This window comes from Carcharodon carcharias, chromosome 11 (assembly GCF_017639515.1).
Source record: "Carcharodon carcharias isolate sCarCar2 chromosome 11, sCarCar2.pri, whole genome shotgun sequence".
Classification (NCBI taxonomy): Eukaryota; Metazoa; Chordata; class Chondrichthyes; order Lamniformes; family Lamnidae; genus Carcharodon; species Carcharodon carcharias.
In genome coordinates, this window is record NC_054477.1 from 48,378,487 (window position 1) to 48,393,044 (window position 14,558).

The 14,558-nt window shown below is 44.7% G+C and overlaps 1 protein-coding gene across 1 annotated transcript in view; it reads left to right on the forward strand.

The window, feature by feature from the left end:
* lnx2a (ligand of numb-protein X 2a) overlaps nucleotides 1–14,558 on the forward strand; it is a 221,609-nt gene that overhangs the window by 182,838 nt on the left and 24,213 nt on the right. Inside the window, exons 5-6 of the mRNA XM_041199424.1 lie at nucleotides 6,853–7,052; nucleotides 13,515–13,883. Coding sequence (XP_041055358.1) covers nucleotides 6,853–7,052; nucleotides 13,515–13,883 — 569 coding nt within the window. The remainder of the gene's footprint in view (nucleotides 1–6,852; nucleotides 7,053–13,514; nucleotides 13,884–14,558) is intronic.

Here is a 14,558-nt window from a genome sequence, read left to right on the forward strand (position 1 = left end):
ACCAGGCTGATTCCTGGGATGGCAGGATTGTCATATGAGGAGGGGTTGGGCAGATTAGGTCTGTAGTCACTGGTTTAGAAGAATGAGAGGGGATCTGATTGAAGCACACAAAATTCTGACAGGGATGGACAGACTGGGTGCAGGGATGATGTTTCCTCTGGCTGAGTTGGATCTAGAACAAACGGTTCACAATCTCAGGATATGAAGTAGACCATTTCGGACTGAGATGAGAAGAAACTTCTTCACTCAGAGGGTGGTGAACCTATGGAATTCACTACCACAGAAGGCTGTGGAGGTCAAGACACTGAATATACTTAAGAAGGAAATAGATATATTTTTGGACTCTAAAGATATCGAGGGGTATGGGGAGAGCATGGGAGTAAGGCGTTGAGATAGAGGATCAGTCACGATCATATTGAATGGTGAAGCAGGCTCGAAGGGCCGATTGACCTACTCCTTCTACTATTTTCTATATTTCTATGTAATGGGCGAGGAAATGAGAGCCGAAGTTCGCACAGGCCCCTCAAAATCCTGGTCGATGGGAGAGTTAATGGCCTTAGCAAGGCTTTTAATTAATGGCAGGCGTGCGTCCCACTGCATAGCGCGCCCGCTGACCGAAATATCGCAATGCCGCGGGCTGATGTCGGGACGCTTGCGCGATAGCGCACAACATTTTAAGCGCTGGCATGCGGACTCCGCCACCCGCACGCCAGCCAGAAGATTCTGCCCATTGTTATAAAATAGCATATCCACTGACACAACCAGAGTAATGTCATAGGGATCCACTAATATATAAACAGCATTAATGTGCTTTGCCTATGACACTTCCCCAATTACATCTCGGGTGTGATACTATATCTGCAATGTATATGTCATACTTGCATCTGATTGGCCTCAAACTTTACACGTGGGGGTGAACCAGAAGCATCCCATTGTTGCTGCAATCCTCTCAGTCTGGAGGGAGGCCTGCTTTCCCTTGACAACTCCCAAAAATCTACCAGCCTTCACTCCAGTTTGGCACACTGGGGAGCTCTTAAGGGGACTCACCGTGGGTGAATTCAGAGCCTGGCATGAGAAAGGAATCCCCAGATTAGACCAGATCCTTCATTCAAGAATGTCATATGCTTGCAGCAGTTGGCTGACAAATTGCACATTTTCCAGCATAGCCTAAAGTAAAGCAATACCAATAAATCCCTGTGTACCTTTTAGCCTTGAGGATAATTAACTTTCCTGGAACAAAATTTCTTCACTCTCTTCCCCACAATTTCCATTGCTCCTCTGATACTATGACCTAATACCAAAGTCCAACAAGTTAACTCAATGTATGATTTATAGTTCTCCTAGTATTGGAAACTTTGACCTCCAAAATGGCACCAGGACCCTGGATTCAAAAGTCCTTCCCCCATTTCAGACACATCACATTTTCACCGGTATATAACGGGGGGTGGGATGTGACTCTCATATGGGTGAAACCTGAACCAGCAGGCAATTTGAACTCCTGAGTTCAAACAGAACCCATTTTCATTGAAGCAAGGGCCTTATCCCACAGTGTGTGATTTATGATTTTTTTAGAGCAGACATGAATGCTCATAAAGGGCGGATAAGATCTGTGGAACTGCCAAGCTGCAAAATTATTTAAGTGCCCTGCCTTTAAATTTTGAAAAAAAGCAGCCTGCCTGTGTCACTGAGTTGAAAAAAAATTGGTGCATGCAGTTTCAATAGCTGTTTGTTAACATAACCCCAAGGATTTATCATTATAGCATTATTACTATTTGACTGCTTTCACAACCTTTCATTATCATATTGCTTGGGAGGGGGTGGGGTCACTGTAAATTCAGAGTTAACTGACACCTCCAAGAAGTTGAGGGATTAACTGTCTTTGATGTGAGGTTATGAATACAAATATTTATTTTTATATGGGATAAGTACTTGGGATTTAAGTGTATTGCATGTGCTGTTATCAATGAGAGTGTTTTTTTTATGTAGTGAGGTCTGTAATAGATAATTAGAACTTTATTTCATCTCAACATTGTTCCTGAGTTTGACCCATGGTGGATACTGGGTGAATTGGCATGGAAGCTATAAAGGCAAAGGAGGGTGAAGGGCATGGTTTGGCATGAGTTGGTAATAAGTTGGCACAGGGGCTATAAGGGGCCATGAGGATGAGTGGAGGGGTGTGGGTTGGCATGGAAGGTATGAGGGGCCATGTAGATGAGCGGAGGGGCATCGGTTTGTATGGATGGGGCATGGTGAGTGGGTGGGTGGGTTGGGGGTGAGGGCTAGAGTGCCTAATATTGAACAACATAAGTGGGACAAAGTCCCAGAGAACTAAGGCAGGCCTTTTAGCCAGCCTGCCTCTGCATACAGAAGCTTCTATGTCCACCTCCAAACTGTTCCTGGGGGCTGTTGGGCCCAACTCCAGCATGAACCCACCCGGCTGGAATGAAGATATCGCCATTCAGGGCACTTTTTTCCGAGACTGGTGCAGCAAGGCAGGAAAAATTCCCGACTCTGTGCACTCATCTCGGAAACTAAAATCCAGGCCATAGTCATTGATACATCCAGTTTTATTGGTGTTGTGCTCTTTGTAAGTAATGTGCAACCAAAATGTACAATGAGTTCTTAAGTTGTGAATACACGTTCTTGAGAATTAATAAAGCAAAAAAAGTCCATTCACAAAATAGCAACAAATCACAACTAGGAGATAGGGAATATACAAATCAGTACTAGGAAATGAGTAACTACTAAGAACATGTGAAAAGAAGCAACATGAGCAATTTGCAAAATTTGGAAGAATGTATCTGATCCCCCTAAATATTTATTTTAAAATTCATTTTATTCACCCATTAGGTTTCTCTGTTGAGATGACCACTTAATATTGGAAATGTGGTTGATGCAAAATGAAATCATAAAAAACTGATGAAAATGAGTAAATGTGGCAATAAAAGCACCTTTTCTGCATTCATTTTTTTTTCCACAACTGCATGTCTGGAATTGACCACAACCATACAAACCAATCAACTTACACAAATATGTTTTTCAGAGCTATGTTAATGGCCAACTTACTGTATTATATAACTCTAACAATTAAATTGAAGAAGTTCTGATGAACCTATATAAAACACTGGTTAGGCTTCAGTTGAAGATTGTGTCCAATTCTTGTCACTACTCTTTAGGAAGGATGTAAGGGTGCAGAAAAGGGTTTAGGGATTTTATATACATGGAAAGATTGAACAATCTGGGGTTATTCTTCTTAGAATAGAGAAGGTTGGGAGGAAATTGAGGGGTCTTGATAGAGTAGGTGGAGAGAAACTGTTCCCTTGGCTGAAGGTTTGAAAACCAGAGGACATAAATTTTAAGGTGATTGACAAAAGAAGTAATGGTGATATGAGGAAAAGCTTTTTTATGCAGCAGGTGGTTAGAATTTGGAATGCACTGCCTGAGAATTGTGATGGAGGGAGATTCAATCTTGACTTTCAAAAGAGAATTGGACTATTACCTGAAGAGAGAAAGAAAGCAGGGCTACGAGGAAAGGCCAGGGAATGGGACTAGGTGAGTTGCTATTGCTGACAGCTGGCATGAACATGGCAGCGGAATGGCTGAGCCACTCTCCAGCACACTCTCAAGTAATGCATTCCACATCCTAACCATTAACTGCATAAAAGTTTTTCCTCATGTCGCCATTGCTTCTTTTGTCAATCACCTTAAATTTGTGACCTTCCAAGCTGTAACCATTCTATAATTCTATGGTTCGATGTCAGATATAGAGAACTCAATATTGCAGAAAGTGGAATATAGAAAGTGCAGGGATGAATTTGTAAAGGAAACCAAGAAAACAAAGGGGCATGAAAAATAGTGGCAAATAAAATTGAGGAAAACCCAAAGATGTTTTAAAAATACATAGGCCAGGATTTTCCGGTCATTGGGCGGGCTCAGTGGGAGCGAGTAGGAGCGGGCGTGAATCAGACCGCCATCTGCGATCAGACTGTGACCACCATTCATGTTGGCTAGCCAAATAACGGCCTGTGCGGTGGGGGGAGGAGGGTGAGCGCAGAAGTTCACTCACGCATGTGGGTGTGCACAGTTAAAGCTTCCTGAGGCACAGAGCTGCCTCAGGGAGCTGAAGCTTTTTGAACATTAAGAATAAAGAATTTAAAAATATTAATAATGTGTCCCATCATGTGACTCTGTCACAAGAGCAGGGACAAGTTTAAAAATTAGTTTGAAAAATTCTTATTCCCTTAAAATCACTTTTAAAATCATCCCGCCTGTGGATGATGATTTGCAAAAATTCCAAAGGCTGCTTGGCCTTTTCGCCTGCCTGCCAATCATAAGCTTGGACAGGCAGCGAACAATTTCATTTAATTAGAACTTTAATGGCCTTAAAAGGCCTGTTGACTGTCGGTGGGCATGCTGCCGACTCCCGCGCATGCCTCCTGACCAAAATATCGCGCAAGTGCGCGATGACGTCGGGACGCTCGCCCAACTTCATCCAATGTCAATTTATGCTCATTTGGGTGGGGCACGCGCCTACCTGACAAGCGCAATATTCTGCCCATAGAGCAAGAGGATAACTAAGGTAATAGTAGGAGTGATAAGAGGCCAAAAGGTAACTTGCATGTGGAAGCAGAAGTGGGCATGGGTCTTAATGAATACTTTTGTGTCTCTCATTACAAAAGAGAAGGACACTGCAAACATTGCAGTCTAGAGGAAAAACATTTTTATGCAGTGAGTGGTTATAATCTGGAATGTACTGCCTGAGAAGGTGGTAGCAGATTTAACTGAGGCTTTCAAAAGGGTAAGTACACAAAAGAAAAAGAATTACAGGGCTATGGGGAAAGAGCAGAGAATGACAATTGCTGTATTGCACTTCCAGTGAGCTGGCATGTGTTCGATGAGCTGAAAGGCCACCGCCTGTGCTCTGAAATCATAAAATAGTTAATTAATTTGGCTCAGATCATTTTTTATATTACTGAACCTTACTTTTTTCCCTGTGCAACCTGCATATCATTGCCCTTTTCTGTTCTCATTGAATCAAACTACGTTGTGGTCATTATCTCCCAATTGTTCCTCTGCTGTCATCTGTTCTTTGCCCTACTTCTTTCCCAGGATTAAAGCAAACAATGCTTCTTTCCTCTTTGGGCATTTTCAACTGTTGGCTACTTATTTCTTGCATAAAAAATGGCCAGAGGAAAATTCGGTGCATACCGTGTGCACCAATTTGACTATCTGAATCAATTTTCAGGTAGCCCTTTAATTAGGCGCTCTGCTCTCCAGTCAAAAGAAAGAAATGTCTCACTCATTCTCGCTGCCCTTCCCCACCTGCACCTCTGCCACTATGCAATCTACTCCTGACAGGCTTTACTCACTGGTTAACTGCTTGCTAAGGTTTACTGATTTTTCTGCCGCAGGAAACTGCTGAGCTTTAGTGAAGCGGCCATTCGGCACTTGCAGTTCACAAGATATTAGCCTGGACTTTGCAGTAATAATGATGCAAAGCTGTCAGTGTTTGCGGTCGTAAGTCCTCTGAAACTGACCATAACTGCTGGAGCCTGCACACATGCAGTTAAATACAGAAATCCAGAAGTCAGTGATTCTTTGCTACCCCACAAGGTGTGCTGTTGAAGTCCCTGCAACAATCAAGTAGAAATTGCTGAACTGAGAGATGCCCTTTAATGCCAATAGAGTCACTGTAAAAGCTGTTGAAACAGTTATGCCTTGTTGAATGTATAATTGGGTTTTTAATGACATACTAGTTCATAATTACTCTTGAATAACCTTGCTGTACCTGAAATACTTGTATTATATTTGTGGAATGTTAAATATCTCCATTATAATAATAAATGTTTTAAAATATTTTTTTTAAAGTTTGTTACTTTAATTTCTACTTTAATTCCATGTGCATGTCCCAATAATTTATTTTGCTCCTAAAATTGTAATTAAAAGTGAAAAATTCAATTGTTTTAACTTCCTGGTTTGCTGTCTGTGAGAATACTTCAACTTGATTAGCTACTTATCTTACTTGCTGACATCAACGCAGCTAGATGCCTGGAGGTCCCTTGATTCAAACTGACTGGCCACAGAGATCACTAGATCATTGTGGACAGCTTTCTTTGAGGTCAGTGCAAATGCAATCATTTTGATGCTGATCACAAAATCTGGACTGTTATACGCAGAAGTATTAAGTTCCCAGTTCTGTCCAAATTTAAGCCTCATTTCCATTATAGCTAGTACATCAAATCACTCCTTAGTTAGTAATGCTATTAACTTCTCAATTTTCATTTAAATACTTGTGTATTCACATACCTACCACTCAATTCTGATACTTTTTTTTGGTACATTTCCCTTATTTTTTAAAAATGGCTTTTCCCTTTTAATTTTTTGATATCCTTTGCCCCTTTTAAAACTGTATTTATATCTCTCACTATCTCATAAGTACTTTCATTTTCTTCCTCTTCTAATGGTATTTTTGTCTTATTTATTTCACCTAAGCTTCTATTCCAATAGCTTTATTAATCCTGCTCTCCCTCTAGTCTGAAACAGAATTCTTCATACACATTCTCGCATATTAGTTTAGATTGCCTCCTTTGATAATTTTCATTTAACCTTCCTTCCCTCCTCTTGGAAAAGGCTTAGGCTTACATGTACATTTCTGGGTGTCCTGTATAAGAAGAGGAAGCAAACTGTGGAAAAATACAAACAGCCTACCACCCCAGGAAATGTGCTTTGCTGTGTAACTAAATTAAGAGCACAAAAGCATTTGTATAAAAATAATTTCTAAATTACTAATTGAAAATTAATTGGAAATTTTTGTTAGTGGTTTAAGTGCACTTGTTTGTTTTTTAATTGCAGCACTACCAAAGCAACCAGGTCTGCCTGAAGGAGAGATTACCAGTATTGAAATCCACAGGGCCAATCCCTTTATGGAACTAGGCCTGAGCATTGTAGGTGGAAATGAAACTCCTTTGATAAATATTGTAATTCAGGAAGTTTACCGGGATGGTATTGTTGCAAAAGATGGAAGGCTGCTTTCTGGTGATCAAATATTGCAGGTAATAAACTAAAAATTGTTTGCATATCTATTTTGACTTGTTTTATGATAAACTAGGCTACATAAGATGTAGGTAAACTGAACATTCTGGCTGTGTTTTGTAAAGTATAATTGCTTCACCCAAACTCTTCTCACCAATTCCTGGTTAGGTAAGTGAAAATAAATCCTTTTGATGTTTCTTGGAATGCTGGAACTATTGTAAATTTAATGTAATTTCTTTCTCATTATGGTATGCTGCCATTTTGAATATCTGGACTTACCAGGGACCTACTCAGTTGGAAATTACTTTGTCAGAAAATTGTTACTTGAAGCAGTAACTCAGATTAGATCCTTTCTGCTATTGAATGACATCAGGAGGTGAGAGACATCTGAATTACTAAACCTCCATACTAGCAAACTACAGAAATAATCTCATTTGCACAATTATTTACGCATGTCTAAATCTACTTTGTCAAAAAATGTTATGGTGTCCATTAATCAATTTCCTTAGAATCTGGTTAAAATATAATTCCATAAGCCTGCGGAAATCTGACCCAAAGATTTTTGTTCAAAAATATTGGCATTATTATGAAAATGTTGACTGGGCTATGAGATCAAATGTGAACTTTTAACATCTAGAACAACCTTGAATCTCGAGTAATGCATTTGATTTTTAAGCATTACAGGACTGATGGTTTATACCTATATCTCTCAAAGGTATGTATACTGTATAATTGTGCATTTGCTGAAGCACTTCTCATTTTCCCATACATAAGACTCCAAAGGTCAGTGTCAAAACAAGGAAACCAGAAGATATATTTACAACTTCATATGGCGTAAACCTATTGTTGCAGATTGGCTGCCTATTATAGAAAATACCTGGCTTCCTCAAACAGCTAAAACTGGTGTAGATTTAGGGCGGAATTTTCTGAGACTGCTGGTGGCGGGCGTGACAGGTGGCGTGCGTGGAAAGTATGGCATGTCCTTCACGAAGGCAGGTCACAATCGTCTGTTCAGCCCGCCAACGGCGGGGAGCTAATTGTAATACATCAACATATAATTAAAAGGCCATCCCAGCGGACTCTTGGAACCCCGCCATATCATCCCTCCGCATTGGCGGGAAAGCACGCCGATGTGTTTCACAACAGCACGCAGCCGACATACACTTGGCGGCCTTCACTTTGGGGGAACTGAGGTGAGTGAGCAGCAGCATTTTCCACAGCTTGCCCGTTGTTTACAGGCCTTGGGCGCCAGGAGGTGGGGGCAACTGTTGCCTGGCTCCAGAGGTGACTGCTGAGGGTGGGAGGGGGTGTCCTGGGGCAAGTGCTGCCAGCCTCAGAGACTCATGCAGCAGCTCACAACTTCACAGACCATCAGGATGCTGAAGATGTGGTTCCATTACCTGGACCTGGACCAGTACAGTCCGCGGAGGGTATCACACATCATCGTCAGCTGCTGTGCCCTTTACAACCTGGCACTGCAATGGGGAGCGGTGCTGTCTGAGGAGATGGAGGAGCTGGAGGTCTCCTTGGATGGGGATGAGGGTGAGGGGGTCCTCAGTGGTGACGATGATGGGGATGAGGCTCTCACACTGGTTAGGCGAGGCAGGAGCACTCGGGAGGCCCTCGTAGCTGCCAGATTTATGGAGGATGATGACAACATGCAGTGAGTTGTCTCCATAGATGCTCACATCGTGATTGTGAATGTTTGACTCCAGTCTGGCTTATGGCAGCGCCAATACCCTCTGAGAATGCTTCTGTCATGGAGATGCAGTCAAGCCCTAATTGTCGCTCAGTCGCAGGAGGATGATGACAATATGCAGTGAGGACATTCCATAGATCTTCACGTCGCCTCTGTGAATGTCTGACTACTGTCTGGCCGAGAGCAGCTTGCTTGCGTGCCATGATCAGGACCATCTCAGAGATGCAGCCATGAAACTTTAGACGCATCTGATGCTGTGTCCGCCTTCAGCACCTCAGGCTTCAGGAGCTGGTGCACAGCATTATGGTCGCAGATGCTGGTGTGATGGAGGTCAGCCCCACCTTAAAGGTGCTGAGAGCACACAGAGAGAATGAGAGTACTCTGTGCTGCCTGCCGAGTGCATTCTGGCAGCAATGACCAGCACCCCTGAAGTGCAGGCATCAGTAATGTTTCCAGGGAATGAGAAGCTGGACCATCATTGTGGTCTGAAGGCTGCACAGAGCACAGGGAAGATGCCCTGGATTGAGACACCTGCCTTTTATCTTATGCATAAAGGTTTCACATCTGAGCAACAACATCACTGCTCGTCAGAACAAGGAGCCACAGGCAGGGAGACATTCTTAGAAGTTTATTGACAATAGTGATCAACACCCATACCCAGGCTGTGCGACTACTTTTACTTAACTTTCCCAACCCTACTGCCCAGACGTCCACCGCAGAGGTGGAGGCTGACTGTGATGCCCTATCTTTGATGACTTTGGCAGGGGCCCTCCGGAGGGTCGAATCTTGGTGGGCCCTAGCCTGTTTTTGCCTGTGTGGCAATGGCACCCTCCTTGGCCTGTGAAGCTGGAGCTGCGAAGGTCACAGGAAGCGGGGATCTGGATGAGCCGGTCACTCCCAGAGTCACCTGGGTGGATGGGCCCAGAGTGTGCACCTGCTGATCCTCCTCCATATGGGTGCCCAAGGGTCCCTGGCCAACTCCGGGAGCTGGAAGGGGTAGCTGGGGTGAGATCCAACTGCCCAACATCCTTCTCACAAGCACACTGTTGGGGGCCAACTATGGCATCAGTGATGGAGTTCAGCCCACGCAGGAGTGACTTCATGGACCAAGGTCTCCATGGCAGACGCCATCCTGCCAGTGTTGACATCGGTGCGTTGCAATGCCCGCGCTATCAGCTCAGCCTGAAGACAGATGGACTCCTTCATCGTGCCTTGCAACACGAGGCTTGCAACGGACACCCCTTCCTGATGTTCCCAAGTTTGCCTTTGCAGCTCCAGCAACTGTGTGACATGACCGAGTCCAGAGGCTCGTCATCTGCCTCGGACTCAGCAACATTCTGATCTCCAGCAGTCCTCTGAGTGCCGGGGACCTGGGAAATCCCTGCCTCTGCCTGCTGTGGATGAGAGAGTGCGATGTACTCACCAGATTGTGATCCCAAGGCTACTCTAAAGCTAGGTCCCACCGAGGTGTGTATCTGTGTGCTGGTGTGGGTGAGTGCTGTGACGGGACTTCAGGAAGGGTGCCTCCAGATTCCCCTTCAGGGGTTTCTTCAGGGCTTGATTGGAGGTCCTGGGTCATGGACTCTGTCGGCTGTTTGGCAGATGTGCCTATGAAAGTGAGGGGAGATAATTAGTGCATGGCAGTAGCTTGTGAAAGAGGACACATCACTCACAGCATGGTTGTCTGATGGATGTTGCACTGTTGGATCCTCACTTGTTAGAACAGCGCCAACCTCACTGTCAGCACAGGACCAGTCCTGGTCATTTCTGGCCAGCTGGATGGCTCTGTTTTCGAATTCTGTCAGAACTTTGATCTCCGGCATCCCTCCACCTGTCTGCAACCTTTCTCTCCTGTTGTGTGCCAGTTTGCCCTGCATGAATAGAGATGGGGAGAGTATATCAGGATGCCTGCCAGGCCAGATGATAACTATGCCTGGCCTGTGTAGATGGTGAGCAGTCCCATGGACAGGCTGAGGACAATGCAGGTGTGTGTGTGAAAAGAGTGAATGGTGATGTCCCTTGCACTGGCAGTGAGTGAGGGGCCTGTGGGTGTGTGATGGGTTTGTGAGTGTGTGACTGGGAGTGATGAAAAGAGTGACTTACCCTGGCGGAACGGAGGAGATCATTTATCCTTTAGCGCCACTAGGTGGCTGTCTTCCTCTGAAGGGCGTTTGCGCTGACCACTGCTGCCAGCGTCTCCCAAGCCGGGTTGCTGACTTGCTGCTCCCATCCTGTGGCCAGAGCGGGCGTAGAGCACATCCTGGCGGGCCTCCTCGACATCCAGCAGTCGCTCAAGTTGAAGCAGGGGGCTGTCGTCATTTTTTCCTTTGCTGATCATGTCTCCTGGGCAGCGGTGGTGAGCTGCTGGCAATGACGCTTGGGCGGCTGCCTTTTAAAGATGGTGACTGGCATGATGCAGCAGTAGAGTGATGGCAAGCGGGCGAATGAAAGTCTCCCTGCCATGGAAATGACGTGTTTCACGGGAGTGAATAAATATATGAGGCAGGCTCGGGACGATACGGCGTGTAAACCTGCCATTTTCGCTGGCGGGTAGGACTCCTTTTTATCCGCCCGGTACCACACCGTGTAATTCTGTGAAAATTCCGCCCTTAGGTTTTTTTTCTGTGCTACACAGTGGGTAACTTCGCAGTTTAACACATCTTATTCCATCAGCCATGTTATTGCCCGTTCGCCCAACCTGCCTGTATACCTGTCTCTTTATGGGGGATGTGGAACATTTCTTGTTCCAGTTCTACTCCGGCCCCCTCCCACAATTCTTTCTCTGGATCATCGATGATTACTTCGGTGTTGCTTTATGCTCTCGTCTGGACCTGGAAAAATTTATTAATTTTGCTTCCAATTTCCACCCCTCCATCATTTTCACATGGTCCATCTCTGACACTTCCCTTCCCTTCCTTGACCTCTCTGTCTCAATTTCTGGTGATAGACTGTCCACCAATATCCATTACAAGCCTACCGACTCCTACAGCTCCTCACACCCTGTTTCCTGTAAGGATTCCATCCCATTCTCTCAGTTCCTTCGCCTCCGTCACATCTGTTCTGATGATGCCACTTTCAAAAACAGTTCCTCTGACATGTCTTCCTTCTTCCTTAACCAAGGTTTTCCACCCACAGTGGTTGACAGGGCCCTCAACCGTGTCCGGCCCATCTCCCGCGCATCCGCCCTCACGCCTTCTCCCCCCTCCCAGAACCATGATAGGGTCCCCTTGTCCTCACTTATCATCCCACCAGCCTCCGCATTCAAAGGATCATCCTCCGCCATTTCTGCCAACTCCAGCATGATGCCACCACCAAACACATCTTCCCTTCACCCCCCCAGGCGGCATTCCGTAGGGATCGTTCCCTCCGGGACACCCTGGTCCACTCCTCCATCACCCCCTACTCCTCACCCCCTCCCACGGCACCTTCCCATGCAACCGCAGAAGATGCAACACCTGCCCCTTTACTTCCCCTCTCCTCACCGTCTAAAGGCCCAAACACTCCTTTCAAGTGAAGCAGCATTTCACTTGCACTTTACTCAACTTAATCTACTGCATTCGTTGCTCCCAATGTGGTTTCCTCTACATTGGAGAAACCAAACGCAGACTGTGTGACCGCTTTGCAGAACATCTTCGGTCTGTCCACAAGCATTATCCAGACCTCCCCTCCGCTTGCCATTTCAACACTCCACCCTGCTCTCATGTGCACATGTCTGTCCTTGGCTTGCTGCATTGTTCCAGTGAAGCTCAACGCAAACTGGAAGAACAACACCTCATCTTCCGACTAGGCAATTTACAGCCTTCCAGACTGAATATTGAGTTCAACAATTTTAGATCATGACCTCTCTCCTCCTTCCCCACCCCTTATCCGATTTCCCCCTCCTTTTTGTTTTTTCCAATAATTTATATAGATTTTTCTTTTCCCACCTATTTCCATTATTTTTAAGTGTATTTCCATCCATTGTTTTATCTCTTACTTTTAGCCTTTTTCGATTCCTTCCCCCCACCCCACCCCCACTAGGGTTATCTGTATCTTGCTTGTCCTGCTTTCTACCCTTAATTAGCACATTTCTTTAGATAATATCACCACCTCCAACACCTCTATGTCCTTTTGTCTGTAATATCTTTTGGTTATCTCCACCTATCACTGGCCATCTATCCAGCTCTTCTTGTCCCACCTCTTCCCCCTTAACCCAGCTTATATTTTACCCCTTTTCTATTTTTCCTTAGTTCTGTTGAAGAGTCATGCGGACTCAAAACGTTAACTGTGCTCCTCTCCACCGATGCTGACAAACCTGCTGAGTTTTTCCAGGTATTTTTGTTTCTGCCTGTATACCTCTTTGCAGCCTCTTAGCATTCTCCCCACTGCTTACTTTCTCAACTAAGAGTTGGGGGATGTAGATTTGCTAACTTTTTGCTGGTTGCTAGCTCAGTTGCCTTGATGGCTAGCATGTGGTTCAGAATAGTTCCAACAGTGTGGGTTCAGTTCCCGTTTTGTCTGTGGTAGTCTTGGAACCTGCCTCCTCGCTCTGCCCTGGGAATGGTAGCAAATCACCACTGATTTAAAAACTGTCAAGGAAACAGCTCAGGACAAAGCATCATCAGACAATGAACCAAGGACCTGCCTTCAAGCAGAGCACATGTGATATGAAATGTCCTTGTATGGCTTCAGTCATGCAATAAATGTCAGGCAATAAATGATATGTTTTGTGCTGATCATTTTACATTTTTTATGCCCTGTTAACATAAAATACTGTGCTGCACTCTTTTTTATTTTATTCCAGGTGAATGGTGTTGATATCAGCAATGTACCTCACAACTATGCTAGATCTGTGTTTTCACAACCCTGCTTTGCTCTACATCTCACTGTTCTAAGGGAGAGACGCTTTGGTGGTCGAACAAATGTCCACCTTGATAGTAGCTGTATACGAGAAGATGGATTTCATGTGACTTTGCTTAAAAGGGACACTAGTGAACAACTTGGCATTAAATTGGTTCGTAGAACAGATGAAGCAGGTATCTTTATACTGGACCTTCTGGAAGGTGGTTTGGCTGCTCAGGATGGAAGACTGTGCAGCAATGATCGGGTGCTTGCAATAAATGGACATGACCTGAAGCATGGAACACCCGAACTTGCCGCACAAATTATACAGGTACATTTAATGCATCAGTAATGTTGGTATATCGTCAAATATTTGGCTTCAAATTGCATGTTAAGCTCCATCCTACTTGTATTTATTCAAACTATAACTACAACAATAAAACTAAGAATATAATTTTGTGTAATTGGAAGCTTTACGAAAATATGGTTTAATTTCAAATTGGACAGACAATAATAACATCATGGAGCAAAGTACGATGTAACTATTGTTGAGGTTTTTAATCTTCATTTTTTTCTTTTTAGCTTATTTTGTGCTTATCAAGCTGAGAGAGTCAAGTGCTAGTGAAAGGAACTCTGAATACCTGGCACTAAGTGTTAGATGCAAATTTTTGCTTATGTGTCAGGTGCACAGGGTCAGGAAACTTCTCAGCTCCGCAAACTCAACTTGGGGGAGGGGGGAGCTGCCCTGAACCAGCGGCTTTTTGCTGAGGAGGTGCGGGTGCATATTGGAGTTGGGCCTGCTGCCCCTGCAAACAGTGAGAAGACAGCCACAGTACTCTGGTACTTCTTTTCAGTTATAAAACACCCCTCTAACCATTACCACCCCTCACACCTCTTCACCCCCATACACTTCCCATGCCCCATCCATGCTAACCAATGCCCCTCTACCCTGCCATGGCTGCTTATAGCCCATATCCCAACTTAGTGCCAACCCATACCTCCCTGC